The sequence below is a fragment of the Hyla sarda genome, chromosome 2, assembly GCF_029499605.1.
Source record: "Hyla sarda isolate aHylSar1 chromosome 2, aHylSar1.hap1, whole genome shotgun sequence".
Lineage (NCBI taxonomy): Eukaryota > Metazoa > Chordata > Amphibia > Anura > Hylidae > Hyla > Hyla sarda.
In genome coordinates this window covers 8,994,696-9,022,622 of record NC_079190.1, presented here as the reverse complement: position 1 = coordinate 9,022,622, position 27,927 = coordinate 8,994,696, and the positions used below count along the sequence as shown (strand labels likewise).

At 43.2% G+C, this 27,927-nt stretch overlaps 2 protein-coding genes across 5 annotated transcripts in view; one reads left to right on the top strand and one right to left on the bottom strand.

Moving 5' to 3' along the window:
* The window catches only part of XRRA1 (X-ray radiation resistance associated 1), a 102,044-nt gene that overhangs the window by 4,482 nt on the left and 69,635 nt on the right, over positions 1–27,927 (top strand). Inside the window, exons 1-2 of one of the 4 annotated variants that reach the window (XM_056561084.1) lie at positions 25,181–25,423; positions 27,669–27,749. In XM_056561084.1, the coding sequence (XP_056417059.1) occupies positions 25,282–25,423; positions 27,669–27,749 (223 nt within the window). In that variant the 5' untranslated portion in view covers positions 25,181–25,281. Of the gene's footprint in view, positions 1–25,180; positions 25,434–25,487; positions 25,566–27,668; positions 27,750–27,927 lie in introns of those variants that run through there. The other 3 variants (XM_056561086.1, XM_056561087.1, XM_056561085.1) reach the window with 3 other exon arrangements.
* On the bottom strand, positions 1,969–25,249 carry SPCS2 (signal peptidase complex subunit 2). Its single transcript, XM_056561089.1, has 5 exons — positions 25,077–25,249; positions 10,941–11,024; positions 5,835–5,994; positions 4,743–4,878; positions 1,969–2,662 (listed from the first exon to the last, which is right to left on the bottom strand). Exons 1-5 carry the CDS (start codon positions 25,113–25,115, stop codon positions 2,476–2,478), a joined length of 606 nt encoding a protein of 201 aa, XP_056417064.1. The 5' UTR covers positions 25,116–25,249; the 3' UTR covers positions 1,969–2,475.

The following is a 27,927-nucleotide window of genomic DNA, read 5'->3' as shown; positions in this document are numbered from 1 at the left end:
ACCTTGATTGAAAAAAAAAAATATATATATATATGTATACACACATACATACACAAAATATTTTTTAATAAATCAAGGTAAAAAAATTATACATTTTTTGTAATTTTTAAATTTATTTTAAATATATATTTTTTTTACATTGATTCTTAAAAAAAATGTGAAACTTTTTTTCTATATATATATATATTTTTTTTTCTTATTTTATTTTTTACATTTTAATTTGTTTTTACATTTTAATTTTTTATTTTTTTTGTGTGTGGGGGGGGGGGGGGGGGGGGGATGAAATTCAGGATTAAATAAATTAATAAATATTTTTATAACTCCACCCACAGCAAGAAACTATAGAGAACTAAAAAAAATTTTACTAAAAAAAAACCCAACTATTCTTGGGGTTGCGGTAAAGTCGGTAGCGTATCTATCAAAGCGTGTACAGTAAGAGACGTGGCGTCTTCTTCCTAAATATATAGTGCCACCCCCTGGTTGTGTGTGGTACTGCAGCTCAGTCCCGTTTGATTCAATGGAACAGAGTTTGTAGTACCAGATGCAACCTTAAAAGTCAAGGGTGGCGCTTTTTTTTTTATTATTTTCATTTGGAAGAAGGAAGCGTCAGAAAGTTAGGAGACTGAATCTGAGGTGTCCCGGTGACCACCCCCTGCGAGGTGGCGGCCATATTACCTGTCGCCCAGTCAGGAAACAGGACGACTCAATGACTAGACCAGTGTTACCTGCCCAGGGTGCCTCCAGCTGTTGTAAAACTACAACTCCGGAAGGCTGTCCGGGCATGCTGGGAGTTGTAGTTTTGCAACAGCTGGAGGCACCCTGGGCAGGTAACACTGGTCTAGATTTTACGCTTTGAAAACAAAAAACAACATTTTATATTGGAATGGATGGAAGTTTGATTGCTTGAGGATGATGGGAGTTGTAGTCTTGTATATATAGATATTCTATATAACCTAGTGGGCTCAGTTAGGCAGTGGGGGGTGAGGGGCACATAACAGATGTTTGTGGGGGTCTCCTGAGCTCATTATCACCTATGTTACCTCCAGAGCTGCACTCGCACTTCTGCTGGCTTTTGCAATAGGCACTATATTTATAGAGTTTACTAAATAAACTCCCACAATGCACTGCAGTTCAGACAGCCATCATGCAGTGCATTCAAGGTGTGAACACTACACCTCCCGCAGTGCAACAAAACTTAAAGGGGTATTCCAGGCCAAAACTTATATATATATATATATATATATATATATCAACTGGCTCCGGAAAGTTAAACATATTTGTAAATGACTTCTATTAAAAAATCTTAATCCTTCCAACAGTTATTAGCTTCTGAAGTTGAGTTGTTGTTTTCTGTCTAACTGCTCTCTGATGACTCACGTACCGGGAGCTGTGCAGTCCCTATGGGGATATTCTCCCATCATGCACAGCTCCCGGGACGTGACATCATCATTGAGCAGTTAAACAGAAAACAACAACTCAACTTCAGAAGCTAATAACTATTGGAAGGATTAAGATTTTTTTAATAGAAGTAATTTACAAATCTGTTTAACTTTCCGGAGCCAGTTGATATTTATATATAAAAAAAGGTTTTGCCTGGAATACCCCTTTAGGATACTGAGAAGAAGAATTTTTCGGATGCAGATTTGGAGGTGACTGGAGTAGGAAGGACGTAACAGCAAAGCCAGCAACGCTGGGCGTAAAGACAAAAAGTAACAGCAGAATTGTGAATGCAGCTCTGGAGGTAACTGGGGTATAACCGCATGTACCAGCAGAATTGTGAATGCAGCTCTGGAGGTAACTGGGGTATAACCGCATGTACCAGCAGAATTGTAAATGCAGCTCTGGAGGTAACTGGGGTATAACCGCGTGTACCAGCAGAATTGTAAATGCAGCTCTGGAGGTAACTGGGGTATAACCGCGTGTACCAGCAGAATTGTAAATGCAGCTCTGGAGGTAACTGGGGTATAACCGCATGTACCAGCAGAATTGTGAATGCAGCTCTGGAGGTAACTGGGGTATAACCGCATGTACCAGCAGAATTGTAAATGCAGCTCTGGAGGTAACTGGGGTATAACCGCGTGTACCAGCAGAATTGTAAATGCAGCTCTGGAGGTAACTGGGGTATAACCGCGTGTACCAGCAGAATTGTAAATGGAGCTCTGGAGGTAACTCAAGAGCATTGTGATGACGATAAGTGGAGTTCCCCTTTAAATTGATTCTACCGGATCAGCTGCAGTGTGTGGAGGCGACGCCCACCGGAAGGTGTCAGAACAGAACCGTGACCACTGGGCCGACCTGAGGGATCTACAGCCCTGGACTAACACAACCGGGCGCGTGCGGGATGCGGAGCCCTTAGATAGCGCCCGCTGGGGGCATAAGGTGGGGGCAGGGGAGACGTTCCTATAAAGGTGGCATCAATTCGGCTTTATCCCTCTCAGCGTAAAAATGTGACGGTATTGGGGCCCCCCGGGGTCCCTACTTCATCTTCTTCTCTGAGGCCAGACTGTCGTGGAGCTTGGAGACTTCAGGCTCAAACATGTCCATGACTAAGGTGCCGTTCTCATCAAAGAACTTGGCTATAGATCTGGTGAACTCGGCGTCGCGCTGCTGCTTGGTCCGGCCGCTGATGAAGGTGACCTTCAGGGTGTACTTGTCATCGAACCTGGGGGAGGAGCGAGAGGTCAGAGAAAGGATGTCAGGCTTGAGAGGCCTAACCCCCCCCACACAGAGGAGCCTGAGTCCTGCTAACCCCGCCCACACAGAGGAGCCCCAGAGTCCTGCTAACCCCGCCCACCACACAGAAGAGCCCCAGAGTCCTGCTAACCCCACCCACACAGAGGAGCCCGAGTCCTGCTAACCCCGCCCACACAGAGGAGCCCGAGTCCTGCTAACCCCGCCCACACAGGAGCCAGAGTCCTGCTAACCCCGCCCACACAGAAGAGCCCCAGAGTCCTGCTAACCCAGCCCACACAGAAGAGCCCCAGAGTCCTGCTAACCCCCGCCCACACAGAGGAGCCCGAGAGTCCTGCTAACCCCGCCCACACAGAAGAGCCCCAGAGTCCTGCTAACCCCGCCCACAAAGAGGAGCCCGAGTCCTGCTAACCCCGCCCACACAGAGGAGCCCCAGAGTCCTGCTAACCCCGCCCACACAGAGGAGCCCGAGTGCTGCTAACCCAGCCCACACAGAAGAGCCCCAGAGTCCTGCTAACCCCGCCCACACAGTGGAGCCCGAGAGTCCTGCTAACCCCGCCCACACAGAGGAGCCCCAGAGTCCTGCTAACCCCACCCACACAGAAGAGCCCCAGAGTCCTGCTAACCCCGCCCACACAGAAGAGCCCGAGAGTCCTGCTAACACCGCCCACACAGAGGAGCCCGAGTCCTGCTAACCCCGCCCACAAAGAGGAGCCCGAGAGTCCTGCTAACCCCGCCCACAAAGAGGAGCCCGAGTCCTGCTAACACCGCCCACACAGAGGAGCCCGAGAGAACCCCACCCACACAGAGGAGCCCGAGTCCTGCTAACCCCGCCACACAGAGGAGCCCCAGAGTCCTGCTAACCCCGCCCACACAGAGGAGCCCAGAGAGTCCTGCTAACCCCGCCCACACAGAGGAGCCCCAGAGTCCTGCTAACCCCGCCCACACAGAGGAGCCCAGAGAGTCCTGCTAACCCCGCCACACAGAGGAGCCCCAGAGTCCTGCTAACCCCGCCCACAAAGAGGAGCCCCAGAGTCCTGCTAACCCCGCCCACACAGAAGAGCCCCAGAGTCCTGCTAACCCCGCCCACACAGAAGAGCCCCAGAGTCATGCTAACCCCGCCCACACAGAGGAGCTCGAGAGTCCTGCTAACCCCTCCACAGAGGAGCCCCAGAGTCCTGCTAACCCCGCCCACACAGAGGAGCCCCAGAGTCCTGCTAACCCCGCCCACACAGAGGAGCCCCAGAGTCCTGCTAACCCCGCCCACACAGAGGAGCCCCAGAGTCCTGCTAACCCCGCCCACACAGAGGAGCCCCAGAGTCCTGCTAACCCCGCCCACACAGAGGAGCCCCAGAGTCCTGCTAACCCCGCCCACACAGAGGAGCCCCAGAGTCCTGCTAACCCCGCCCACACAGAGGAGCCCGAGAGTCCTGCTAACCCCGCCCACAAAGAGGAGCCCGAGAGTCCTGCTAACCCCGCCCACAAAGAGGAGCCCGAGAGTCCTGCTAACCCCGCCCACAAAGAGGAGCCCGAGAGTCCTGCTAACCCCGCCCACACAGAGGAGCCCGAGAGTCCTGCTAACCCCCGCCCACACAGAAGAGCCCCAGAGTCCTGCTAAGACCACCCACACAGGAGGAGCACGAGTCCTGCTAACCCCGCCCACATTTCTGCTAACCCCGCCCATATGGAAGTAGCCTGAGAGTCCGGCTCCCGTCCTCCTATACCATGATCCTTCTCCGCACTACGGCTCTTCTGTACATGGAATTTCCAATACACTCAGTAACCATCCTCTCTACCAGTGGTCTCTAAACTGTGGACCTGAAGATGTTGCAAAACTACAACTCCCAGCATGCCCAGACAGCCTTTGGCTGTCTGGGCATGCTGGGAGTTGTAGTTTTGCAACATCTGGAGGGTCGCAGTTTAGAGACCACTGATCCACACCAGTGCTGCATCTATGGCATTCTATTGGTGAACCAGACAGCTCAGGATGAACATCTGCCATCAAACCCATGTCAGACATCTGCTGGGCTGAGCCAGGTGTCACCTCTCACCTTTTCAGACTAGAAGACAGGTGCCAGATGTCGTCCGGGTCCATCCCTGCCGGGTCCTTTCTGTGGGCGACCAGGAAAATGCTCTTCTCCTTGTATGAGGTATAAACGGTCAGGACGCCCATCATCAGGAAATACGTGACCCAGGGTTAAGGGGAAAAAAACATGGACGCTGCTGCTGTCAGTATTACCTACTATAAGTCCCATCATGCCCTGAGACAAACTAGAGAGACAAGTTATACACTTGGACCAACAGAACCAGTACACACTCTAAATTTAAATATCCTTAAAGGGGTACTCCGCTGCTCAGCGTTCGGAACAAACTGTTCCAAATGCTGGAGCTGGGAGTTCGTGGCGCCATAGCCCCGCCGCCTCAATGCAAGTCTATGGGAGGGGGCGTGACGGCAGTCACGCCCCCTCCCATAGACTTGCATTGAGGGGGCGGGGCATGATGTAATGAGGGGTGGGGCTATGATGTCACGCGCTCCCAGTGCCGACAGTTTGTTCTAAACGCTGAGCAGTGGAATACCCCTTTGTTTCATACCTCATATGTTTCAACCGCTTTTATGGAGAAATAAAAATACTTTGGTTATACCATATCCCGTGTCACGGAGTCTGAAGTGGATCGAATGAAAGCAGCGCCACAGCAACGAAATTTTTGCCGCGCTACTCTGCCCCGGCCCCAACAAAATTTAAATATCAGCCCAGCGCTGCGCTATTCTGCACCCCCAACAAAAATTAATTATCAGCCCAGTGCTGCCCCCATCGGGGTAAATATTGATATGTCACCCGCATGCGCTGCCCTCCTCATCCTCATGTTTGTTGCGGCCGTATATGTGTGTGTATATATATATATATATATATATATATATATATATATATATATACACACACACACACACACACCGCCCAGCCCTAGTAGTGGGATAAAAATACAGTGAGTTATTTAAAGGTTGGGTAAAGCACAGAAAGAAGGGAGCATGACTGCAGGATCAGACTACACAGGATATCCTGATTTGTAGTCTGTTACCATGGAAACACTGTACCACAAAAGTCTGACGTTCGGTACCATGGACAACAACAAAAAAGGATATGATATGACGCAGAAGGCAAGAACGGGTTTAGATTCGGGGAAGGGATGGAGATAATCCCACACCAAGGCTACGATGGCGAACATACAGGAGATGGTGCAGATGATGAGGCGGCCATCAACGAGACAGAAGTTCTCCACATACTTATACTTCTCCAGGAGAACCTGAGGACAGAGAACATACAAGACCATTAGGGGGCAGTATTATAGTAGTTATGTTCTTGTATATAGGAGCAGTATTATAGTAGTTATGTTCTTGTATATAGGAGCAGTATTATAGTAGTTATGTTCTTGTATATAGGAGCAGTATTATAGTAGTTATAGTCTTGTATATAGGAGGCAGTATTATAGTAGTTATATTCTTGTATATAGGAGCAGTATTATAGTAGATATATTCTTGTATATAGGAGCAGTATTATAGTAGTTATATTCTTGTATATAGGAGCAGTATTATAGTAGTTATAGTCTTGTATATAGGAGGCAGTATTATAGTAGTTATATTCTTGTATATAGGAGCAGTATTATAGTAGATATATTCTTGTATATAGGAGCAGTATTATAGTAGTTATATTCTTGTATATAGGAGCAGTATTATAGTAGTTATATTCTTGTAGATAGGGGGCAGTATTATAGTAGTTATATTCTTGTATATAGGAGCAGTATTATAGTAGTTATATTCTTGTATATAGGAGCAGTATTATAGTGGTTATATTCTTGTATATAGGAGCAGTATTATAGTAGTTATGTTCTTGTATATAGGAGCAGTATTATAGTAGTTATATTCTTGTATATAGGAGCAGTATTATAGTAGTTATGTTCTTGTATATAGGAGCAGTATTATAGTAGTTATATTCTTGTATATAGGAGCAGTATTATAGTAGTTATATTCTTGTATATAGGAGGCAGTATTATAGTAGTTATATTCTTGTATATAGGAGCAGTATTATAGTAGTTATATTTTTGTATATAGGGAGCAGTATTATAGTAGTTATATTCTTGTATATAGGAGACAGTATTATAGTAGTTATATTCTTGTATATAGGAGCAGTATTATAGTAGTTATATTCTTGTATATAGGAGCAGTATTATAGTAGTTATATTCTTGTATATAGGAGCAGTATTATAGTAGTTATATTCTTGTATATAGGAGGCAGTATTATAGTAGTTATATTCTTGTATATAGGAGCAGTATTATAGTAGTTATGTTCTTGTATATAGGAGGCAGTATTATAGTAGTTATATTCTTGTATATAGGAGCAGTATTATAGTAGTTATATTCTTGTATATAGGGGTAGTATTATGGTAGTTATATTCTTGTATATAGGAGGCAGTATTATAGTAGTTATATTCTTGTATATAGGAGGCAGTATTATAGTAGTTATGTTCTTGTATATAGGAGGCAATATTATAGTAGCTATGTTCTTGTATATAGGAGCAGTATTATAGTAGTTATATTCTTGTATATAGGAGCAGTATTATAGTAGTTATATTCTTGTATATAGGAGCAGTATTATAGTAGTTATATTCTTGTATATAGAAGCAGTATTATAGTAGTTATATTCTTGTATATAGGAGCAGTATAGTAGTTATATTCTTGTATATAGGAGCAGTATTATAGTAGTTACGTTCTTGTATATAGGAGGCAGTATTATAGTAGTTACATTCTTGTATATAGGAGTCAGTATTATAGTAGTTATATTCTTGTATATAGGAGCAGTATTATAGTAGTTATATTCTTGTATATAGGAGCAGTATTATAGTAGTTATGTTCTTGTATATAGGAGGCAGTATTATAGTAGTTATATTCTTGTATATAGGGGCAGTATTATAGTAGTTATATTCTTGTATATAGGAGCAGTATTATAGTAGTTATATTCTTGTATATAGGAGCAGTATTATAGTAGATATATTCTTGTATATAGGAGCAGTATTATAGTAGTTATATTCTTGTATATAGGGGGCAGTATTATAGTAGTTATATTCTTGTATATAGGAACAGTATTATAGTAGTTATATTCTTGTATATAGGAGCAGTATTATAGTAGTTATGTTCTTGTATATAGGAGGCAATATTATAGTAGCTATGTTCTTGTATATAGGAGCAGTATTATAGTAGTTATATGTTTGTGTATAGGAGCAGTATTATAGTAGTTATATTTTTGTACAAAGGAGCAGTATTATAGTAGTTATATTCTTGTATATAGGAGCAGTATTATAGTAGATATATTCTTGTATATAGGAGCAGTATTATAGTAGTTATATTCTTGTATATAGGAGCAGTATTATAGTAGATATATTCTTGTATATAGGAGCAGTATTATAGTAGTTATATTCTTGTATATAGGGGGCAGTATTATAGTAGATATATTCTTGTATATAGGAGCAGTATTATAGTAGTTATATTCTTGTATATAGGGGGCAGTATTATAGTAGTTATATTCTTGTATATAGGAACAGTATTATAGTAGTTATATTCTTGTATATAGGGGCAGTATTATAGTAGTTATATTCTTGTATATAGGAGCAGTATTATAGTAGTTATATTCTTGTATATAGGAGGCAGTATTATAGTAGTTGTATTCTTGTATATAGGGGCAGTATTATAGTAGTTATATTCTTGTATATAGGAGCAGTATTTTAGTATATAGGAGCAGTATTATAGTAGTTATGTTCTTGTATATAGGAGGCAGTATTATAGTAGTTATATTCTTGTATATAGGAGCAGTATTATAGTAGTTATATTCCTGTATATAGGGGCAGTATTATAGTAGTTATATTCTTGTATATAGGAGCAGTATTATAGTAGTTATGTTCTTGTATATAGGAGGCAGTATTATAGTAGTTATATTCTTGTATATAGGAGTCAGTATTATAGTAGTTATATTCTTGTATATAGGAGCAGTATTATAGTAGTTATATTCTTGTATATAGGGGCAGTATTATAGTAGTTATATTCTTGTATATAGGAGCAGTATTATAGTAGTTATATTCTTGTATATAGGAGCAGTATTATAGTAGTTATATTCTTGTATATAGGAGCAGTATTATAGTAGTTATATTCTTGTATATAGGAGAAGTATTATAGTAGTTGTATTCTTGTATATAGGGGCAGTATTATAGTAGTTATATTCTTGTATATAGGAGCAGTATTATAGTAGTTATATTCTTGTATATAGGAGCAGTATTATAGTAGTTATATTCTTGTATATAGGAGAAGTATTATAGTAGTTGTATTCTTGTATATAGGGGCAGTATTATAGTAGTTATATTCTTGTATATAGGAGCAGTATTATAGTAGTTCTATTCTTGTACATAGGAGCAGTATTATAGTAGTTATATTCTTGTATATATGAGTCAGTATTATAGTAGTTATATTCTTGTATATAGGGGCAGTATTATAGTAGTTATATTCTTGTATATAGGAGCAGTATTATAGTAGTTATATTCTTGTACATAGGAGCAGTATTATAGTAGTTATATTCTTGTATATAGGAGAAGTATTATAGTAGTTGTATTCTTGTATATAGGGGCAGTATTATAGTAGTTATATTCTTGTATATAGGAGCAGTATTATAGTAGTTATATTCTTGTACATAGGAGCAGTATTATAGTAGTTATATTCTTGTATATATGAGTCAGTATTATAGTAGTTATATTCTTGTATATAGGAGCAGTATTATAGTAGTTATATTCTTGTATATAGGAGCAGTATTATAGTAGTTATATTCTTGTATATAGGATCAGTATTATAGTAGTTATATTCTTGTATATAGGAGCAGTATTATAGTAGTTATATTCTTGTATATAGGAGACAGTATTATAGTAGTTATATTCTTGTATATAGGAGCAGTATTATAGCAGTTATATTCTTGTATATAGGAGACGGTATTATAGTAGTTATAGTCTTGTATATAGGAGCAGTATTATAGTAGTTATATTCTTGTATATAGGAGCAGTATTATAGTAGTTATATTCTTGTATGTAGGAGCAGTATTATAGTAGTTATATTCTTGTATATAGGAGCAGTATTATAGCAGTTATATTCTTGTATATAGGAGACGGTATTATAGTAGTTATAGTCTTGTATATAGGAGCAGTATTATAGTAGTTATATTCTTGTATATAGGAGCAGTATTATAGTAGTTATATTCTTGTATATAGGAGCAGTATTATAGTAGTTATATTCTTGTATATAGGAGACAGTATTATAGCAGTTATATTCTTGTATATAGGAGCAGTATTATAGCAGTTATATTCTTGTATATAGGAGCAGTATTATAGCAGTTATATTCTTGTATATAGGAGCAGTATTATAGTAGTTATATTCTTGTATATAGGAGACAGTATTATAGTAGTTATATTCTTGTATATAGGAGCAGTATTATAGCAGTTATATTCTTGTATATAGGAGACGGTATTATAGTAGTTATATTCTTGTATATAGGGGCAGTATTATAGTAGTTATATTCTTGTATATAGGAGCAGTATTATAGTAGTTATGTTCTTGTATATAGGAGGCAGTATTATAGTAGTTGTATTCTTGTATATAGGGGCAGTATTATAGTAGTTATATTCTTGTATATAGGAGCAGTATTTTAGTATATAGGAGCAGTATTATAGTAGTTATGTTCTTGTATATAGGAGGCAGTATTATAGTAGTTATATTCTTGTATATAGGAGCAGTATTATAGTAGTTATATTCTTGTATATAGGGGCAGTATTATAGTAGTTATGTTCTTGTATATAGGAGCAGTATTATAGTAGTTATATTCTTGTATATAGGAGCAGTATTATAGTAGTTATGTTCTTGTATATAGGAGGCAGTATTATAGTAGTTATATTCTTGCATATAAGAGCAGTATTATAGTAATTATATTCTTGTATATAGGAGCAGTATTATAGTAGATATATTCTTGTATATATGAACAGTATTATAGTAGATATATTCTTGTATATAGGAGCAGTATTATAGTAGTTATAGTCTTGTATATAGGAGGCAGTATTATAGTAGTTATATTCTTGTATATAGGAGCAGTATTATAGTAGTTATATTGTTGTATATAGGAGCAGTATTATAGTAGATATATTCTTGTATATAGGAGCAGTATTACCTTTTTGGCTGCATCGTCCAGCGAATTCTTGACAGCAGATCCGTCCCATTTGTCGATTTTTACAGGTTTGTCATCAATTTTCCACTGAAATAAATAGAACATCGCACGATAAAGAGGAGCGCCTGATATCGGTCACATAAGATGTAAACGTTGCGGTACCCCCATCAGTCTAGTCAATAATATCTAAGCTACATCACAAATCTGCCTCCTGTACTTACAGTTTGTTACAATGTATCACTGGCAAAACTACAACTCCTATCATTGCCTCGACAGCAGATTATTAAAGACCAATCATTGTGGATAGGTCACTGATATACAGTTCAAGTACTGATAGTTTGTTACAATGTATCAGCACAGGTATATTAGTCGACAGGATTTTCTATTCTGGATATATAATTGTTACAAACCCTCAGCTGTGAGAAGAATTAGGTCAGGATAGGTTGTAAGGCTGTTGTCGACTACAACCCCCAGCATGTATATTTTGCAACAGCATAAGAGGCACAGGTTTGGGTACATTGCTCTTGGTCAGAGTTTCCTAACTAGTGCATAAAGCAAAACTACAACTCACAGCATGCCCAGATAGGCACGCTATTAGGTAGAAGCCCCCAGAAGGTAGGGAATCCCCCCTCCCCCCTATTAGGTAGAAGCCCCCAGAAGGTAGGGAATCCCCCCCCCCCCCCCCTATTAGGTAGAAGCCCCCAGAAGGTAGGGAATCCCCCCCCCCTATTAGGTAGAAGCCCCCAGAAGGTAGGGAATCCCCCCCCCCATTAGGTGGAAGCCCCCAGTAAGTAGGGAGGGATTTCCCCTATTAGGTGGAAGCCCCCAGCACCAAGTAGGGAATCCCTCTTAATAGGTAGTAGGCCCCAGTAGACAAGGAATTCCTGCTTTAGGTATAAGCCCCCCCCCCCAGTAAGCAGGTAATTCCCCTATCAGGTAGAAGCCCCCCCAGTAAGCAGGTAATTCCCCTATTAGGTATAAGCCCCCAATAAGCAGGTAATTCCCCTATTAGGTATAAGCCCCCCAATAAGCAGGTAATTCCCCTATTAGGTATAAGCCCCCAATAAGCAGGTAATTCCCCTATTAGGTATAAGCCCCCCCCCCAATAAGCAGGTAATTCCCCTATTAGGTAGAAGCCCCCCCCCCAATAAGCAGGTAATTCCCCTATTAGGTAGAAGCCCCCCCCAATAAGCAGGTAATTCCCCTATTAGGTAGAAGCCCCCAATAAGCAGGTAATTCCCCTATTAGGTATAAGCCCCCCCAATAAGCAGGTAATTCCCCTATTAGGTATAAGCCCCCCCAATAAGCAGGTAATTCCCCTATTAGGTATAAGCCCCCCAATAAGCAGGTAATTCCCCTATTAGGTATAAGCCCCCAATAAGCAGGTAATTCCCCTATTAGGTATAAGCCCCCCCAATAATCAGGTAATTCCCCTATTAGGTATAAGCCCCCCCAATAATCAGGTCATTCCCCTATTAGGTATAAGCCCCCAATAAGCAGGTAATTCCCCTATTATGTATAAGCCCCCAATAAGCAGGTAATTCCCATATTAGGTATAAGCCCCCCAATAAGCAGGTAATTCCCCTATTAGGTATAAGCCCCCCAATAAGCAGGTAATTCCCCTATTAGGTATAAGCCCCCCCCCCCAATAAGCAGGTAATTCCCCTATTCGGTATAAGCCCCCCCCCCCCCCAATAAGCAGGTAATTCCCCTATTAGGTATAAGCCCCACAATAAGCAGGTAATTCCCCTATTAGGTATAAGCCCCCAATAAGCAGGTAATTCCCCTATTAGGTATAAGCCCCCCAATAAGCAGGTAATTCCCCTATTAGGTATAAGCCCCCAATAAGCAGGTAATTCCCCTATTAGGTATAAGCCCCCAATAAGCAGGTAATTCCCCTATTAGGTATAAGCCCCCCAATAATCAGGTAATTCCCCTATTAGGTATAAGCCCCCCAATAATCAGGTAATTCCCCTATTAGGTATAAGCCCCCCAATAATCAGGTAATTCCCCTATTAGGTATAAGCCCCCAATAAGCAGGTAATTCCCTTATTAGGTATAAGCCCCCAATAAGCAGGTAATTCCCCTATTCGGTATAAGCCCCCAATAAGCAGGTAATTCCCCTATTAGGTATAAGCCCCCCAATAAGCAGGTAATTCCCCTATTAGGTATAAGCCCCCAGTAAGCAGGTAATTCCCCTATTAGGTATAAGCCCCCCAATAAGCAGGTAATTCCCCTATTAGGTATAAGCACCCAATAAGCAGGTAATTCCCCTATTAGGTATAAGCCCCCCAATAAGCAGGTAATTCCCCTATTAGGTATAAGCCCCCCCCCCCAATAAGCAGGTAATTCCCCTATTCGGTATAAGCCCCCCCCCCAATAAGCAGGTAATTCCCCTATTAGGTATAAGCCCCCCAATAAGCAGGTAATTCCCCTATTAGGTATAAGCCCCCCAATAAGCAGGTAATTCCCCTATTAGGTATAAGCCCCCAATAAGCAGGTAATTCCCCTATTAGGTATAAGCCCCCAATAAGCAGGTAATTCCCCTATTAGGTATAAGCCCCCCAATAAGCAGGTAATTCCCCTATTAGGTATAAGCCCCCAATAAGCAGGTAATTCCCCTATTAGGTATGAGCCCCCAATAAGCAGGTAATTCCCCTATTAGGTATAAGCCCCCAATAAGCAGGTAATTCCCCTATTCGGTATAAGCCCCCAATAAGCAGGTAATTCCCCTATTCGGTATAAGCCCCCAATAAGCAGGTAATTCCCCTATTCGGTATAAGCCCCCAATAAGCAGGTAATTCCCCTATTAGGTATAAGCCCCCAGTAAGCAGGTAATTCCCCTATTCGGTAGAAGCCCCCAATAAGCAGGTAATTCCCCTATTCGGTATAAGCCCCCAATAAGCAGGTAATTCCCCTATTATGTATAAGCCCCCAATAAGCAGGTAATTCCCCTATTAGGTATAAGCCCCCAGTAAGCAGGTAATTTCCCTATCAGGTATAAGCCCCCAATAAGCAGGTAATTCCCCTATTAGGTATAAGCCCCCAATAAGCAGGTAATTCCCTTATTAGGTATAAGCCCCCAATAAGCAGGTAATTCCCCTATTAGGTATAAGCACCCAATAAGCAGGTAATTCCCCTATTAGGTATAAGCCCCCAATAAGCAGGTAATTCCCCTATTAGGTATAAGCCCCCCCCCCCAATAAGCAGGTAATTCCCCTATTAGGTATAAGCCCCCAATAAGCAGGTAAGTCCCCTATTAGGTATAAGCCCCCCAATAAGCAGGTAAGTCCCCTATTAGGTATAAGCCCCCAATAAGCAGGTAAGTCCCCTATTAGGTATAAGCCCCCAATAAGCAGGTAAGTCCCCTATTCGGTATAAGCCCCCAATAAGCAGGTAAGTCCCCTATTAGGTATAAGCCCCCAATAAGCAGGTAAGTCCCCTATTAGGTATAAGCCCCCAATAAGCAGGTAATTCCCCTATTAGGTAGAAGCCCCCCAATAAGCAGGTAATTCCCCTATTAGGTATAAGCCCCCAATAAGCAGGTAATTCCCCTATTAGGTATAAGCCCCCCAATAAGCAGGTAATTCCCCTATTAGGTAGAAGCCCCCAATAAGCAGGTAATTCCCCTATTAGGTATAAGCCCCCAATAAGCAGGTAATTCCCCTATCAGGTATAAGCCCCCAATAAGCAGGTAATTCCCCTATTAGGTATAAGCCCCCAATAAGCAGGTAATTCCCCTATTAGGTATAAGCCCCCCAATAAGCAGGTAATTCCCCTATTAGGTATAAGCCCCCAATAAGCAGGTAATTCCCCTATTAGGTATAAGCCCCCAATAAGCAGGTAATTCCCCTATTAGGTATAAGCCCCCCCCCCAATAAGCAGGTAATTCCCCTATTCGGTATAAGCCCCCCCCCCAATAAGCAGGTAATTCCCCTATTCGGTATAAGCCCCCCCCCCAATAAGCAGGTAATTCCCCTATTAGGTATAAGCCCCCCAATAAGCAGGTAATTCCCCTATTAGGTATAAGCCCCCCAATAAGCAGGTAATTCCCCTATTAGGTATAAGCCCCCAATAAGCAGGTAATTCCCCTATTCGGTATAAGCCCCCAATAAGCAGGTAATTCCCCTATTAGGTATAAGCCCCAATAAGAAGGTAATTCCCCTATTAGGTATAAGCCCCCAGTAAGCAGGTAATTCCCCCTATCAGGTATAAGCCCCCAGTAAGCAGGTAATTCCCCTATCAGGTATAAGCCCCCAATAAGCAGGTAATTCCCCTATTAGGTATAAGCCCCCCAATAAGCAGGTAATTCCCCTATTAGGTATAAGCCCCCCAATAAGCAGGTAATTCCCCTATTAGGTATAAGCCCCCAATAAGCAGGTAATTCCCCCTATTCGGTATAAGCCCCCAATAAGCAGGTAATTCCCCTATTAGGTATAAGCCCCCCAATAAGCAGGTAATTCCCCTATTAGGTATAAGCCCCCAATAAGCAGGTAATTCCCTTATTAGGTATAAGCCCCCAATAAGCAGGTAATTCTCCTGTTAGGTATAAGCCCCCAATAAGCAGGTAATTCCCCTATTCGGTATAAGCCCCCAATAAGCAGGTAATTCCCCTATTAGGTATAAGCCCCCCAATAAGCAGGTAATTCCCCTATTAGGTATAAGCCCCCAATAAGCAGGTAATTCCCCTATTAGGTATAAGCCCCCAATAAGCAGGTAATTCCCTTATTAGGTATAAGCCCCCAGTAAGCAGGTAATTCCCCTATTAGGTATAAGCCCCCCAATAAGCAGGTAATTCCCCTATTAGGTAGAAGCCCCCCAATAAGCAGGTAATTCCCCTATTAGGTAGAAGCCCCCAGTATTTTGCTTAAAAAATAAATAAAATAAAATAAAAAATGTATATAATAAATAAATATCTATACAATAAATAAATGTATATAATAAAAAAATATAAATATATATATATATATATATATATATATATATATATATATTTTATACTGTTTCTATTCCTCTCTCTCAAAAAAAAAAAAAGTTTGATATATTTTAATTTATTTTATTTTTTGTAAGATTTTGAATGAGAGAGGAATGGAAACAATTTACGGTATAAAACGTCTGAACTTCTCCCGACACGATGGGTTAATCTCATTTTACGAGACGAGGTTTGTTATCTATAAATTCTCTGCATTTTATAGACGCCTCTTTGGCGCGGTGTTACGGCTCCGCTCGCTCGGCTTTCACATTTTTTATTTTTTTTTTTCCTTTCGTCTGGTTTTCAGCTCGGAGGTAAAAATTATAAGGATATTAAAAGGTCTTCGGCGATAATGAAAGACGAGCGGCTCAATCTGGCGTCTTATCTGCTGCAGCTCAAAACCCATTTGTCCTCATTACCATGAAGTGATCCCAGAAGCTTTTACTGCCGACAAATCATCGCAGACCGGGGTGTCAGCAGCGGCGGAGGATGCTGAGACTTGTAGTCCCCCCCAGGACTCCATGGACGGGAATCCACATGATGTCATAGATCAGTGTTTGCTAACCAGGGTGACTCCAACTGTTGCAAAACTACAATTCCCAGCATGCCCGGACAGCCGCAGGCTGTCCGAGCATGCTGGGAGTTGTAGTTTTGCAACAGCTGGAGGCAAAACGGTTGGGAAACACTGACAAAGAGCAATGATCTCCAACCTATGGCCCTCCCAGATGTTGCTTAACTACAACTCCCAGCATGCCCGGAAAGCCAACAGTTGTCCAGGCATGCTGGGAGTTGTAGTTTTGCAACAGCTGGAGGCACACTGGTTAGGTAACACTGCCTAAATGTGTATAAAAAAAAAATTACCGGTATATAATAATTTATAAAAAAAATAAGTAAATAAAATAAATTATATATTAGAGCTGCACGATATGGGAAAAATGTGCGATTGCGGTTTTGGGCCTAAATATTGCAATATAATTTAAAAAAAATTGTGAAATCCCCCCATTTCATGTCCAATCGCCTCCATTTCACATCTACCTACTCATTTTTTGGCCACCGCCTATTTCACATCCCCCCCCCCTCCCTTGTCACATCCCCCCCCCTCGTCACATTCTTGTACTGCAGTAATACACTGGGTTTCCCGGGCGGATTTCAAACATTCCGCGGGACCCGGGAAACCATGTCGGAGTTCGATGTGCCACCGATCCTCGGCGTACAGAGCCCCGCTTGTCCTCGGCGTACAGAGCCCCGCTTGTCCTCGGCGTACAGAGCCCCGCTTGTCCTCGGCGTACAGAGCCCCCGCTTGTCCTCGGCGTACAGAGCCCCGCTTGTCCTCGGCGTACAGAGCCCCGCTTGTCCTCGGCGTACAGAGCCCCGCTTGTCCTCGGCGTACAGAGCCCCGCTTGTCCTCGGCGTACAGAGCCCCGCTTGTCCTCGGCGTACAGAGCCCCGCTTGTCCTCGGCGTACAGAGCCCCGCTTGTCCTCACCGAATATCGGTATAAGTTATCGGCTTTCTGCCTGAAAGTTCACAGGTTTTCGGTATCGGCTCTAAAAAATCATTATCGATCGATCCCTAAAACCTGTGTCACTGCAATCCTTTTCTGTGAGAAATACCATATTTTCCGGCATATAAGACGACCCCCTAACTTTTACAGTTAAAATATAATTTGGGATATATTCGCCGTATACAACTACCCGTCTACCGCAATGTGCGGTACCTTACCAGTGATTGGCTGGTTGTTGTATACAAAGCCTTCTTGGATTGGACAGCTCTCCCTGTCTCCAAGACTATCAGAGCGGTACATACCTCTCACCCGTCTGGCCACCCTTCTATCCTATTACCCAACCTCCTTCTCCGCCTCTCTGATCTTGCAAATGCCGCCAGCGCCGCCTCTCAGATCTTCCACGATGATGCAATTTTAATTTATTTAACCCCTTAAGGACGCAGGACGTTTGAGTACGTCCTGTCAAATCCCGGCCCCCCCGCCGCTAGCGGGCGGGGAGCCGGTGCCCGATGCCTGCTGAAATCGTTCAGCAGGCATCGGGGCATATGGCCCAGGGGGGTCATTATGACCCCCCATGTCGGCGATGGCCGCAGATCGCTGGACAATTCAGTCCAGTGATCTGCGGCGGATTCCGGGTCAATCGGGTCTCCAGTGAGAGACGGCCCCGAACAGCCAGAGCCAGCAGGGGTGAGGTGGCACTGGTGCCACCTCACGATCGCCCTGATTCGTCGGACGGATTACCGGCCGACCAATCAGGGCGCCTGCTGCGGGTGTCACTCCCGCAACCCGCTCCGCCCCTCTTCCGGAGGACGTGAGCGGGTGCGGGACGTGCACCCCTGGTGCTGGGGACCCCGATCCCCGGCGTCAATGTTGGGATCGGGGCCCCAGGAGTGACGGCCGCGGCGGAGACGACGAGGGACTGACCTGTGCGGCGAGGATCGTTGGAGGTGAGTGACAGCCTCCTGCTGTTGTTTAGCAACAGCTCCCAGCATGCAAAAAGGGCATGCTGGGAGCTGTAGTTATGCAACAGCAGGAGGCAGACCACCACAACTCCCAGCATGCCCTTATGGGCATGCTGGGACTTGTAGTTTTGCAACAGCTGGAGGCACATTTTTTCTATGGAAAAGTGTACCTTCAGCTGTTGTGTAACTACAACTCCCAGCTTGCACCAACAGCTAAAGTGCATGCTGGGAGTTGTAGTAGTGCATCTGCTGGTTGCATAACTACAACTCCCAGCATGCCCGTTGGCTGTCGGTGACTGCTGAGAGTTGTAGTTTTGCAACAGCTGAAGGCACACTGAGTTATGTAGCAAACCAGTGTGTCTCCAGCTGTTGCATAACTACAGTCCCCAGCATCCCCAGCCAAAGTAGTATGCCTCCAGCTGTTGCATAACTACAAGACCCAGCATGCCCTTCCGCTGTCCGTACATGCTGGGGGTTGTAGCTTTTGCAACAGCTGAAGGCACACTGGTTGCAAAACACTGAGTTTGTTACCAAACTCTGTGTTTCACAACCAGTGTGCCTCCAGCTGTTGCAAAACTACAACTCCCAGCATGCACTGATAGACCGTACATGCTGGGAGTTGTAGTTTTGCAACAGCTGGATGTTCCCCCCCCAATGTGAACGTACAGGGTACACTCACATGGGCGGAGGATTACAGTTAGTATCCGGCTGCAAGTTTGAGCCGCGGCAAATTTTCTGTCGCAGCTCAAACTGCCAGCGAGAAACTACTGTGAACCCCCGCCCATGCGACTGTACCCTAAAAACACTACACTAACACAATAAAAAGTAAAAAACACTACGTATACACATACCCCTATACAACCCCCCTCCCCAATAAAATGAAAAACGTCTGGTACGCCACTGTTTCCAAAACGGAGCCTCCAGCGGTTGCAAAACTACAACTCCCAGCATGCACTGATAGACCGTACATGCTGGGAGTTGTAGTTTTGCAACAGCTGGACGTTCCCCCCCCCCCCCCCAATGTGAACGTACAGGGTACACTCACATGGGCGGAGGATTACAGTAAGTATCCGGCTGCAAGTTTGAGCTGCGGCTCAAACTGCCAGCGTGAAACTACTGTGATCCCCCGCCCATGTGACTGTACCCTAAAAACACTACACTACACTAACACACAATAAAATAAAAAGTAAAAATCACTACATATACACATACCCCTACACAGCCCCCCTCCCCTCCCCAATAAAAATGAAAAACGTCTGGTACGCCACTGTTTCCAAAACGGAGCCTCCAGCTGTTGCAAAACAACTACTCCCAGTATTGCCAGATAGCCACTGACTGTCCTGGCATGCTGGGAGTTTTACAACAGCTGGAGGCACCCTGTTTGGGAATCACTGGCGTAGAATACCCCTATGTCCTCCCCTATGCAAGTCCCTAATTTAGGCCTCAAATGCGCATGGCGCTCTCACTTTGGAGCCCTGTCGTATTTCAAGGCAACAGTTTAGGGTCACATATGGGGTATCGCCGTACTCGGGAGAAATTGTGTTACAAATTTTGGGGGGTATTTTCTGCTTTTACCCTTTTTAAAAATGTAAAATTTTTGGGAAAAGAGGCATTTTAGGTAAAAAAATAAATATTTTTTTTACATATGCAAAAGTCGTGAAACACCTGTGGGGTATTAAGGTTCACTTAACCCCTTGTTACGTTCCCCGAGGGGTCTAGTTTCCAAAATGGTATGCCATGTGGGGTTTTTTTTTGCTGTCCTGGCACCATAGGGGCTTCCTAAATGCGGCATGCCTCCAGAGCAAAATTTCCTTCAAAAAAGCCAAATGTGACTCCTTCTCTTCTGAGACCTGTAGTGCGCCAGCAGAGCACTTTTCACCCCCATATGGGGTGTTTTCTGAATCGGGAGAAATTGGGCTTCAAATTTTGGGGGGTATTTTCTGCTTTAACCCTTTGTAAAAATGTAAATTTTTTGGGAAACCAAGCATTTTAGGTAAAAATTTTTTTTATTTTTTACATATGCAAAAGTCGTGAAACACCTGTAGGGTATTAAGGTTCACTTTACCCCTTGTTACGTTCCCCGAGGGGTCTAGTTTCCAAAATGGTATGCCATGTGTTTTTTTTTGCTGTTCTGGCACCATAGGGGCTTCCTAAATGTGACATGCCCCCCAAAAACCATTTGTCGCTCCTTCCCTTCTGTGCCCTCTACTGCGCCCGCCGAACACTTTACATAGACATTTGAGGTATGTGCTTACTCGAGAGAAATTGGGTTTCAAATACAAGTAAAAAGTTTCTCCTTTTTACCCCTTGCAAAAATTCAAAAATTGGGTCTACAAAAACATGCAAGTGTAAAAAATGAAGATTGTGAATTCTCTCCTTCACTTTGCTGCTATTCCTGTGAAACACCTAAAGGGTTAATACACTTACTGAATGTCATTTTGAATACTTTGGGGGGGTGCAGTTTTTATAATGGGGTCATTTGTGGGGTATTTCTAATATGAAGACCCTTCAAATCCACTTCAAACCTGAACTGGTCCCTGAGTTTCAAAATTTTGTGAAAAATTGGAAAATTGCTGCTGGACTTTGAAGCCCTCTGGTGTCTTCCAAAAGTAAAAACTCATCAATTTTATGATGCAAATATAAAGTAGACATATTGTTTATGTGAATAAAAAAAAAAAATATTTTGAATATCCATTTTCCTTACAAGCAGAGAGCTTCAAAGTTAGAAAAATGCAAAATTTTCTAATTTTTCATCAAATTTTGGGATTTTTCACCAAGAAAGGATGCAAGTTACCATAAAATTTTACCACTAAGTTAAAGTAGAATATGTCACGAAAAAACACTCTCGGAATCAGAATGATAACTAAAAGCATTCCAGAGTTATTAATGTTTAAAGTGACAGTGGTCACATGTGCAAAAAATGGCTGAGTCCTTAAGGTGAAAAAGGGCTCAGTCCTTAAGGGGTTAAAGGGGTACTCCGGTGAAATTTTTTATTTTTCATTTATTTATTTTTTTTATCAACTGGTGCCAGAAAGTTAAACAGATTTGCAAATTACTTCCATAAAAAAAAAAAAAAAAATCTTAATCCTTCCTGTACTTATTAGCTGCTGAATACTACAGCAGAAATTATTTTCTTTTTGGAACACAGAGCTCTCTGCTGACATCATGACCACAGTGCTCTCTGCTGTAATCTGTCCATTTTAGGAACTGTCCAGAACAGCATATGTTTGCTATGGGGATTTCCTTTTACTATGGACAGTTCCTAAAATGGACAGAGATGTCAGCAGAGAGCACTGTGCTCGTGATGTCAGCAGAGAGCTCTGTGTTCGAAAAAGAAAATAATTTCTGCTGTAGTATTCAGCAGCTAATAACTACAGGAAGGATTAAGATTTTTTTAATAGACATAATTTACAAATCTGTTTAACTTTCTGGCACCAGTTCATTTAAACTAAAAAAAAAAAAAAAAGTTTTTCACCGGAGTACCCCTTTAATAGTAAAATCTACTGTCCTATTAAAGGGGTACTCCCCTGAAAACATCTTATCCCCAGATATTGTAGTTATGCAATATCTGGAGAGCCTGTGACTGTCTAGGGCAGCGGTCTTCAACCTGCGGACCTCCAGATGTTGCAAAACTACAATTCCCAGCATGCCCGGACAGCCGTTGGCTGTCCGGGCATGCTGGGAATTGTAGTTTTGCAACATCTGGAGGTCCGCAGGTTGAAGACCACTGGTCTAGGGCATGCTGGGAGTAGTAGTTTTTACAATAGCCGGAGATCCTGCTACCATCATGCCATACTGGGAGTTGTAGTGTTGGAATAACTGGGAGACCCACAGGTTGGTAATCTGTCATAAAAGAGACCAAGGATCCCGATCACCACAGGCTGTCTGGGGCATGCTGGGAGTTGTAGTTTTGTGTCCAGTTTAGACGACACCTGCGATGACACAATGTACCAGCTGTTAACCTTAACCCCTTAAGGACCGGAGGTTTTTCCGTTTTTGCATTTTCGTTTTTTGCTCCTTGCCTTTAAAAAATCATAACTCTTTCAAATTTACACCTAAAAATCCATATGATGGCTTATTTTTTGCGCCACCATTTCTACTTTGTAATGTCAGTCATTTTGCCCAAAAATCTATGGTGAAGCGGGAAAAAAAATCATTGTGCGACAAAATTGAAAAAAAAAAACGCTGTTTTGTAACTTTTGGGGGCTTCCGTTTCTACGTAGTACATTTTGCGGTAAAAATGACACCTGATCTTTATTCTGTAGGTCCATACGATTAAAATGATACCCTACTTATATAGGTTTGATTTTGTCGGACTTCTGGAAAAAATCATAACTACATGCAGGAAAATTAATATGTTTAAAATTGTCATCTTCTGACCCCTATAACTTTTTTATTTTTCCGTGTATGGGGCGGTATGAGCGCTCATTTTTTGCGCCGTGATCTGAAGTTTTTAACGGTACCATTTTTACATTGATAGGACTTATTGATCATTTTTAAATGATATAAAAAGTGACCAAAAATGCACTATTTTGGACTTTGGAATTTTTTTGCGCGCACGCCATTGACCGAACGGTTTAATTAATGATATATTTTTTATAATTCGGACATTTCCGCACGCGGTGATACCACATATGTTTATTTTTATTTACATTTTTTTTTTTTTTTTATTGGAAAAGGGGGGTGATTCAAACTTTTAATAGGGGAGGAGTTAAATGATCTTTATTCACTTTTTTTTTTTCCCTTTTTTTTTTGCAGTGTTATAGGTCCCATAGGGGGCTATAACACTGCATACACTGATCTTCATCACTGATCACTGGTTTCTCATAAGAAACCAGTGATCAACGATTCTGCCGCATGACTGCTCATGCCTGGATCTCAGGCACTGAGCAGTCATTCGGCGATCGGACAGCGAGGAGGCAGGTAGGGGCCCTCCCGCTGTCCTGTCAGCTGTTCGGGATGCCGCGATTAGCCGCGGCTATCCCGAACAGCCCCGACTGAGCTAGCCGGGAACTTTCACTTTCACTTTTAGCCGCGCGGCTCAGCTTTGAGGCGCGCGGCTAAAGGGTTAATAGCGCGCGACGCCGCGATCGGCGCTGCGCGCTATTAGAGGCGGGTCCCGGCTTCACTATGACGCCGGGCCCGCCATGATATGACGCGGGGTTACTGTGTAACCCCGCGTTATATCAGAAGAGCAGGACCAAGGACGTACCGGTACGTCCTTGGTCCTTAAGGGGTTAAAGGGGTATTCCAGGAAAAAAATTTTTTTTTTTTTTTTTTTTTTTTTTTAATATATCAACTGGCTCCAGAAAGTTAAACAGATTTGTAAATTACTTCTATTAAAAAATCTTAATGCTTTCAGTACTTATGAGCTGCTGAAGATAAGGTTGTTCTTTTCTGTCTAAGTCCTCTCTGATGACACGTGTCTCGGGAACCGCCCAGTTTAGAAGCAAATCCCCATAGCAAACCTCTTCTAAACTGGGCGTTTCCCGAGACAGGTGTCATCAGAGACTACTTAAGACAGAAAAGAACAACCTTAACTTCAGCAGCTCATAAGTACTGAAAGGATTAAGATTTTTTTAATAGAAGTAATTTACAAATCTGTTTAACTTTCTGGAGCCAGTTGAGATTATATATATATATATATATATATATATAAAGTTTTTTCCTGGAATACCCCTTTAATTGCAGTGGCTGAGTCACGTGATGTATGAGGGGATCAGATACGTCAACAGCAGCATGCTGACGGCTCCCATCTGCCAATGATTGACATAGAGTCACCCCTGTACTGTACATAGAGGGGCCCCCGGGTCACCCCTGTACTGTACATAGAGGGGCCCCCGGGTCACCCCTGTACTGTACATAGAGGGGCCCCCGGGTCACCCCTGTACTGTACATAGAGGGGCCCCCGGGTCACCCCTGTACTGTACATAGAGGGGCCCCCGGGTCACCCCTGTACTGTACATAGAGGGGCCCCCGGGTCACCCCTGTACTGTACATAGAGGGGCCCCCGGGTCACCCCTGTACTGTACATAGAGGGGCCCCCGGGTCACCCCTGTACTGTACATAGAGGGGCCCCCGGGTCACCCCTGTACTGTACATAGAGGGGCCCCCGGGTCACCCCTGTACTGTACATAGAGGGGCCCCCGGGTCACCCCTGTACTGTATATAGAGGGGCCCCCGGGTCACCCCTGTACTGTATATAGAGGGGCCCCCGGGTCACCCCTGTACTGTATATAGAGGGGCACCCGGGTCACCCCTGTACTGTATATAGAGGGGCACCCGGGTCACCCCTGTACTGTATATAGAGGGGCCCCCGGGTCACCCCTGTACTGTATATAGAGGGGCCCCCGGGTCACCCCTGTACTGTATATAGAGGGGCACCCGGGTCACCCCTGTACTGTATATAGAGGGGCCCCCGGGTCACCCATATACTGTATATAGAGGGGCCCCCGGGTCACCCCTGTACTGTATATAGAGGGGCCCCCGGGTCACCCATATACTGTATATAGAGGGGCCCCCGGGTCACCCCTGTACTGTATATAGAGGGGCCCCCGGGTCATCCCTGTACTGTATATAGAGGGGCCCCCGGGTCACCTCTGTACTGTATATAACGCCCTGTACACACTCTGCGTCTCCGCATGGTCATGTGACCGGCAGCACACATACATCCCCCCTCACCAGACCCGAGCCCCCCATTACTTTCTCCAGGAGCCCGTTCTTGCCGCCTCTCGTCGCCATCTTGTCTCATCCCGCTGTGTCCTGACCTGGCAGCCGCTGATTGGTCGCTTTCGAGTCGTGACGTCACGCCTTTTTCTGTGCGTTATCCTTCGCAGAAATAATAGAGACTACACATATCCAGGACGGCAGCGCGCCGGATGTTACGTCATTACGTTTCAAGTTGCGTATGGCCTGGAGCGTGTCGGGAGTTGTAGTTTTGCCAACATTTTTTTTTAAAAGTAATTTGAGAGCGTCTCTTGTTGCTAGGAGACGTGGAGATGGGCTCCGGGAGCGGCTTGAGCGCTTGTGGGTGACCGGACTGCTCGCAGGTAATAACGGGTGTGTGTCTGTACGTTATACATATGTACCAGCTGTTACCATGACTACCACTGAGCTACATAGTCACAAATATTGGTCAAAAATCGAAACGTTTGTGCTATTTTGGTTACATGAAGTGATGCATAATCTGAGGTGAACTGTAAATGCAATTCTGGTCACATGATGTGATTTGTAGCGCAATGATGGTCACATGGTGCGAAACGTAATTTATTTTGGTAACGGGGCGATATTGAAAGCAGTTCTGGTCACATGGTGCGATTTACGGTCACATGTGGTGAATAATAATAATATGATTCTAGTCACATGATACAACGTGTATCGCAACAATGGTCACTTGTTGGGAAATTCAACATATTTCTGGTCACGTGATGCAAATCTAATACGTTTCTGTTTGCTTGATGTCATTTATAATCCAGTTATGGTCATGGTACAATTCTATTCCAGTCATATCATGTAATTTGTAGCGCAAATGATGATCACATGGTCTGGATCGGTTTATGATCCAATTCGGGTCACATGATCTACTTCATGATCCAATTCAGGTCACATGATTCAATTTATGACCTAATTCTGGTCACATGATACAATTTATGATCCAATTTCAGTCACATGATGCAGTTTATGATTCAATTCTGGTCACATGATACAATTTATGATCCAATTCAGGTCACACGATACAATTTATGGTTAAATTCCAGTCACGTGATGCAGTTCATGATCCATTTCTGGTCACATGATACAGTTTATGATCCAATTCTGGTCACATAATGCAATTTATGGTTAAATTCCTGTCATGTGATGCAGTTCATGAGCCAATTCTGGTCACATGATGCAGATATTGATCCTATTCCGGTCACATGACGCAGTTTATGATCCAATTCTGGTCACATGATCTACTTTATGATCCAATTCAGGTCACATGATACAATTTATGATCCAATTTCAGTCACATGATGCAGTTTATGATTCAATTCCGGTCACATGATAGTATTTATGGTAAAATTCCGGTCACGTGATGCAGTTCATGATCCATTTCTGGTCACATGACGCAGTTTATGATCCAATTCTGGTCACATGATGCAATTTATGGTTAAATTACGGTCACATGATACAGTTTAGGATCCAATTCTGGTCACATGATGCAATTTATGGTTAAATTCCTGTCATGTGATGCAGTTCATGATCCAATTCTGGTCACATGATGCAGATATTGATCCTATTCTGGTCACATGACGCAGTTTATGATCCAATTCTGGTCACATGATGCAATTTATGGTTAAATTCCGGTCACATAATGCAGTGTATGATAATTCTGGTCACATGATACAATTTATGATCCAATTCCGGTCACATGATGCAAATATTGATCCCATTCCGGTCACATGATGCAGTTTATGCTCCAATTCCGGTCACATGATGCAATTATTGATCCAATTCCTCTCACATGATGAAGTTATTGATCCAATTCCGGTCACATGATGCAGTTATTGATCCATTTCCGGTCACATGATGCAGTATATGATCCATTTCCGGTCACATGATGCAGTATATGATCCATTTCCGGTCACATGATGCAGTATATGATCCATTTCCGGTCACATGATGCCATTTTTAATCCAATTCTGGTGACATAACACAATTCGTAGTGCAACGACGGTCACATGGTTTGAAACTGAACCCGTTTCTGGTCGCGCGATGGAAAGTTTGTGCAATTTTGGTCACATGAGGCGACATTTAATGTGATTCCCGTCACATGATGCAGTTGATAATAAACCCAAATCACAAGAAGTAAGTTATAAGAATAATGATGCGGTTATCGCAGTTCACACTGTGCGTTCTCGTTAACAGGCATTGTACGTTTTGATTAGTGACAGCGCATGGTGTGAACACAGCTCTGGTCACATGATGTGAACTTTGTTGAGTTGGGGGTCACATGACGCAAATTCTTATGGGATGCTGTCTATACATGAATGAGGTCATGTGATGCAGCTCTTTGGTCACATGACAGCATTCTGGAGCGTTCAGCCACCCCCTGATGCTCTTGGGTCTTCTCTTACGTCAGTGTTTTCCAAACAGTGTGTCTCCAGCTGTTGCAAAACTACAACTCCCAGCATGCCCGGACAGCCGAAGGCTGTCCGGGCATGCTGAGAGTTGTAGTTTTGCAACAGCTGGAGACACACTGTTTGGAAAACACACCCTTAACGCCACTTCGCATTGTATTTCCTCTCCTTCTAGATCCAGACATGATGGATGCCGCTCCCCCCTACGTCACTGACTACTTCCCGGCCAGAAATCTTTTCCGGACAGGCAATGGAGGTAACCAGTATGAACCTTAAAGGGGTACTCCGGTGGAAAACTTTATTTATTTTTATTTTTTTTAAATCAGCTGGTGCCAGAAAGTTAAACAGATTTGTAAATGACTTATTAGCTGCTGAATACTACAGAGGAAATGGTTTTCTTTTTGGAACACAGAGCTCTCTGCTGACATCACAAG